Raw genomic sequence first — 6,000 nt, 5'->3', positions numbered from 1 at the left:
GGGCTAAAATCAGCAAAAGCATCACTGAAGGCAGTGGAACAGATTTTCATTACCTAGGGATCTGGCACACTGTTTCTTAACAAATCGGTTTCTTCTGAGGATTTCCCATAGATATAAAAACTACTTTTGTCAATGCTATTAAAAGATGCTTTTTGAAGGGTATTTGTACAGCTGCATCTTCAGGTCTTTATGATGCATCTTGAGCTAAATATTCCCAAAAGGGACCTTTGCTGTAGCTGCCATAAGAATTTTTCTTAAAATAACTGAAAAATATAAATTTATTCATTCAGTATTTGTCAATGCTTTTCCTTGTCAAAAAATCTGATAAACATTAACCCACTTGTGGTGTCTACGTGGTACCAAACTGAACCTTTTCATTCCCTCTTCACAAAAACCCTACACTTTCTGTTGCTGGATTTCAGTAGAAGTTAATGAGTATGATCGAGTGCCCACATAAAAGACCTGGTATCTGTGTTTCCACATCACAAAGCACGCCACCAAACATACAATAGCTGCAATCAGATTCAGAACCATCTGCAGAAGCAAATACAGGTTGAAAGCGCTGGTGACACTGGTACAGTCAGATACATCTTGGTAAACGAAGGTCCTGCTGAGGGGATCTGAAGTGTCCAGTTTGCAGTGGCAGGTATTGAGGATGGTATCACAGGTAAACTGTGTAATTTGTAAATAATGATGTGCAGCAAAAGCCACTGCCAAAACACAGGTGATCAGACCCGTGGTGCTGAGGAGAAAGTACATCAGCTGAAAGAAAGCAAAAAAGAATAAACACTCTTTTCCAGCTACACAGAGAATGGGACATATATAACCAATATATGCACATATATTTTCTAGGGCATGCATGCATTCAAGATACACTTTATACATTTTATGTTTGTGACTTGCAATAAATATGTAAATTCTACAGACCCCTGGGAACCAAAAGCAGTCCCAGGAGCCAGTACATCAGCTCTCCACACTGTATTTATCTAATCCGAGTGTTGGCTTAGTACTTTTTAGCAGCTGTGTTCTGAAAATTATAAATCAGGAACACAACTTTCTTACAAGCTAGAGGCCTAAGGGATAGAATAAGTTTTTATGGGATTGTATGGGCAGTTTGGACTGGAATGGCAGCTGACAGATCTTCAGTTGGGATAGAGCTACACTACCTTACATCAATTGAAACTCTGGTCCCAAATACCAAATGACAGGCTGGAATGGTTTAAAAGTGCTGCTGTAAAGAGTCTCTGAAAATAACACTGTACATACATTCACTCATGGCTCTGTTCTGCCCACACAAAAACTTAGATTTACATATGCAAATTGGGCAGTTAGATGTCTAATTACCCAATCAGAGATGTGAGAGCTGTTGGCTTGCACACTTCTGAAGTTCCATGTGCAAAAACTTGACCATGACAAACCAGGGACAAACTTCCACAAGTAAACTTGAATCCTGCAAAAATACCTTTGAAAATCTGGCCCATGAAGGTGAAGCAGATGATTTTCAAAGGCACATATAGAAGTTAAAACTTCAGTCACCCCTAACTTTACAACTTCCCTCCTTTAGAATCCAGGGGGAAATGTAATTATTTGGAACGTGGTCTTACAATCCAATCCATGTGGATGATTTCTTCAGTAATTCAGAGCCATGATGATTTGGGACTAGAAGACTGGTCCTTAGATTATTACAGTCTATGGAATTTCATGACTTTGACAGATTCAGCATTCATTTCTGTTTTGCATTGACAGTGGGAGTTTTTGTGCAGATACAATATGTCATTAGTCTGAGGATCATTCTGGCTTTGCTGAGCCTTGTGGAAGCATTCATTTTTCTTGGCTTCCTACTTTTTCTGTCAGCAACAACATGGAGTAGTTTAGAATCTGTTATTTTAAATCAGAGTCTTCTTTTTTTACCTCCACACCATGAGCAAACTCTCAATATATGAAGTATTTTTTATGACCTTGAAACTACCGGTATGTATGTGTCTTGATAAAATTCACACTCTGGGTGTATTTGTCTTATATCTCCAGTGTGAATCAATCTTCCCATTCATGTGTCAGTTTGGAAAAAAAAATAGTAGGGCTTATTTGAGATATTAAAGCAGTAAATCCATTCTCTCTCTAAAATAACTGAATTTTGATGTCTTGATCTTCATTTAGAAGGTCCATCTATTATTAAATTTAATTACTTCCCCTGTAGCCTTAAACTGAGGGCTGCTTCAAAAGGATGGTGGCTTTTATTAACTTTAATTACTGTACCCTTTCATGGCAAAGGTGAAATTAGAAAATAAGGGCAGGTCCTATAATAAACTGTATGATAACAGAGCTGCTACTAATTAAGGGCAGCTGCTAAACAAAGGTATTTGAAAAGTTATGAACATATGACAAAATTCTGAAAGATGATGCAGCTATTTTTGAATAGGAAAAGCCTGTTAACAACAGATACATACCTGACTCTTGGTCTTCACTAGGGGACACATTTTATGCTGGCGTATTCTGTGGTATCTCAGCTAGACTGAATAGAATTAGTCTGGATTTATATCAAAACAGAGTAGAATGACCTAGTACACTGGATTTTTTTTTTAATTGAGGGTGTGGTGTGGGTCTGACTTTCTAGCAAATTACAATGTATGTAGTTATCAAGGTCAATGCAGAATGCATGTTGCAAACGGGCTATAAATCAAAAGATACCCTAGAGCATTAGTGCCTGATGTTTGTCTGAGGCTACCCCATTTCCGGGCTTGCAACCCACCTTCCAGTTAACTCATGACCCCACCCTTCTGGTTTAAGCCCTACTGCTACAACTGAGTTTCTACTGAGTTTCAGTCCCCAATTATTAAGTGCTGCCACTCCTAACTTGAGAACTGCTGCCCTAGACTATGTTTTGGGACCAGGACTGGCCTGTTATGAAACCACCCTCCCAAAAGGGTGGGCCAGGCATGAAGCCAAGCATGCAGGAAATCTGAGGCTTCCTTTAAAAAAAGTAAGCTATATAGGCAGTCCTTACTGCAATCCTCAGAGATATCCAGAGACCTGTGGGAAAGGGGGGAGCACAGTACAATTTCCAAATAGCTATTACTCTCATCTGAGGTTTGCAGAGGAATTTCTTTTCACAGAGATAAAAGTGAATGCATTTCTAAACATCAAAATAAAATACTGTCTGGGTAGGAGCACAAGGCAGTGAGTGCTGAGATCCAGTCAGCAGATTAATCACATGGCAGACCCAGAGGCAGCTCCAAAATTACAAATATTACTGCTTAGGGAGTCTTGCCAAGGGCTTAGAATTTGCCACTGGAAAAGTGTTTTGCAATGGCTTGAGATATATAGGCCCTATGATTGCTGTCTAAATAGAAAGAGAATGGGGGAAGGAAAGTGATACATTATGTAAGGTAGAGAGAATGGCAGTACAAGTACATCCTCCTTCAAGTTCATCATGCAAAAGAAAAAAAGGGCACTAAAATATTTACTGGTAAGATTATTACATTTTTCTTACATACCATGAAAAACAATTAATCTAAAATGCATTGTGCCCTTCATGGAAAAGTCCTGTACTGTTATATAGGGATGAAACCAAGAGAATTTATAGATATTACTACTAAAACCTGCAGACTTGGATACAGATTCCTTCCTCAGGGTGAGACTGACTCCATGTAGAAGAGTAAGAACTGTCTTTTACACCATGGAATATGCTACCTGGATCAGTTAACTGGGTTGTATGTGGAATTACTTAAGTACCCACATGCAAGAAGCTGAAAAGCCAAGTTCTCAATAGTTTATAACCAGTCAAGAGAGCTCGGAATTAGGGAGAATAATTGGCCATATTGGTATGACCTGGAAAACATGTGGAACATGTTTAGTTTTTCTTTTGGTTCTAAATGACCTTCAATAAGAGTATGAGTTAACCTTCTGATACGAGTTTTGACAAGATGAAGAAAGTATCTCCTGTTGAAGGAAGGGGAAAGCAGGAAGTCTCTCCTGGAATTTCCCAGTGTCTCTGTGAATAATATGAGACAAGGATTCTCTCAAACACCGAATTCTTTATGTAATGTGTTCTCCCAAACACATCCCATCTGATAGAGATAGGAGCTGTTGCTAATACCTGCACAAGGCAAATGGAATTTTTTGGGTGTCTATCATTGCACCTTTAAGTTAGAAGACCCTAAGCTCCATGCAAGTCATGTGAGAAATAAGAAATCAATTGTTAAGAAGGATCAAAACTTGAAGTGCCATTACAAAATGATCTAATACAAAGCCAGTCTTGCCACATTTCCCACACCAAATAAGTGACTCTCAGAATTCAGTGGGATCACCCTCCAGGTCTTCTTACATTGTCCAAGGAGATGTATGGCCCCTAGTTCAATTTAGCTTTGGGTTATGCAAGATATCATGAACTAGAACTTCCATTGCAGTTTAGAGAAGTTTAGTCTTAGCCAACAGCCTCTTGCTAACTTGTGACTAGAAGTCCTGTGAGGCACCATTGGGCTTAGGTCACCATGGTTAAACCAAGACTTGAGTACAGAAGCAAGTTCTGTAGAACTGGTTCAGATTTACTTTCTTATGGAAAGAGGCCTGATCTGTGGAGCTGCACACACATGAACTCTAGAATGCAAATTTTACAACCAACTCACATAGTATCTGTGCAGAATCAAAGACCTGAAAAATTTGGATCAAAATCCAACCCTGTTTCTGAACTGTATATCTTTGTTCAGATATGGCTCTAATTGGTAATCAATATAGATGAGCTGAAGGCAGCTCCTGGAGGTTCCAATAAGCCTCACATGAACAAAGCCAGAATTTAGGCCTGGGGGAGAAGAGTCTCAGCTTTTACTTTGTTAAAAAAAAACAAACCCAAAACAAACTCATAGCTTTCTAGCCTGTTCCCTTGCAAAGAGAGCCTTGCCACTGTAAAGTGATAACAAATGGTAGAGGCTTTCAGCAGGGCTAGAAGGAACAAGCATCTGGGTTCCTCTTCTGCAGCAAGTGTCTGATGGGAACCCAGTCTCTTGCTGACTGGTATAATGGAGATGCACATGAACAAACCACTTTTGTGGGCCTGAAAGTGGTTAATGTTTGTGTTACAAAATTACTCAGGATGGCTCTGCTTCCTCAAGTTCTTTGCCTTCTGAGGTGAAGACTGAGCTGGCCACTGTTGAGTCAGGCAGCTGCTGTGCTACAGGGAGCTTACCATTTCTATGGTGAGAATTAACTGTTGTGAGAGAAAGTTCCTTCACTGGACTCTCTAATAGTAGGCAAGCTACACACAAGACGACAATGAGAAGAAATGGCACTGAGATGAGGGTGTTTCTGCAAATGAGAGTCCAGTAGCAGCTTCACATGGCTGATGCATTCCTGGCTTGATCAAGGAAATAGAGGAGTTTGAAGAACTAATTCTGGACAGGAGCTTGGACTCCTGTTCTTCTGATCCCTGGTCTTCCACTACCATGAGAGATGACTTGGACCCTCACCCAACAACTAAGGGAAACCACCAGCAATCAGCACAGACCTTCAGGAACCAAAAGGAACCTAAGGCTGGACTGACAACTGAACAGCAGGTTGCTTCAGATCTGTCCACCACTACTGTGGACACTGTTCAGAATACCTAGTAAAAAAAAGAAAGCAGCATACAAGTGTGGGGAAGAATGGTAGAATGAGAGTGTTATGGATGGAAGTCCTGTTTGGGGAAAAGAAATAGGAAGCAAGGGATTCTTATGTGCAATAGTGAGCATTGGATTGGTAGATTTTTGTGGAGGGAAGAAAGAGTACTTTATGTAAGGAATTGCACATATGTTGCTGAATGAGTCAGAACATTTTTATGCAGACCCTTGCTTCAATTCTGAGGGCTCATTATGAATTAACGTTCCTATATTAAGTTGAATCATTATTTTGGTTCTAGAGATATGAAGAAATCTCTAGCCATTTCCCCTATTTTAAGAAAATACTGTAGGACTTGGTAATGCCTCTAAAACTGGGTGCATTTTTTCAGTGCCTGAAACATCCCCATGT

The 6,000-nt window shown here is 39.8% G+C and overlaps 1 protein-coding gene across 1 annotated transcript in view; it reads right to left on the bottom strand.

Annotated features, from left to right (window-relative positions):
• Positions 1–324: 324 nt before the first annotated feature.
• Positions 325–6,000, bottom strand: part of SSPN (sarcospan) — a 28,204-nt gene continuing 22,528 nt past the window's right edge. The window contains exon 3 of the mRNA XM_019515700.1: positions 325–762. Coding sequence (XP_019371245.1) covers positions 397–762 — 366 coding nt within the window. The 3' untranslated portion in view covers positions 325–396. The remainder of the gene's footprint in view (positions 763–6,000) is intronic.

This window comes from Gavialis gangeticus, unplaced genomic scaffold, assembly GCF_001723915.1.
Source record: "Gavialis gangeticus isolate Ggan-Ray unplaced genomic scaffold, GavGan_comp1, whole genome shotgun sequence".
NCBI lineage: Eukaryota > Metazoa > Chordata > Crocodylia > Gavialidae > Gavialis > Gavialis gangeticus.
This window is presented reverse-complemented; position numbering and strand designations above follow the sequence as displayed.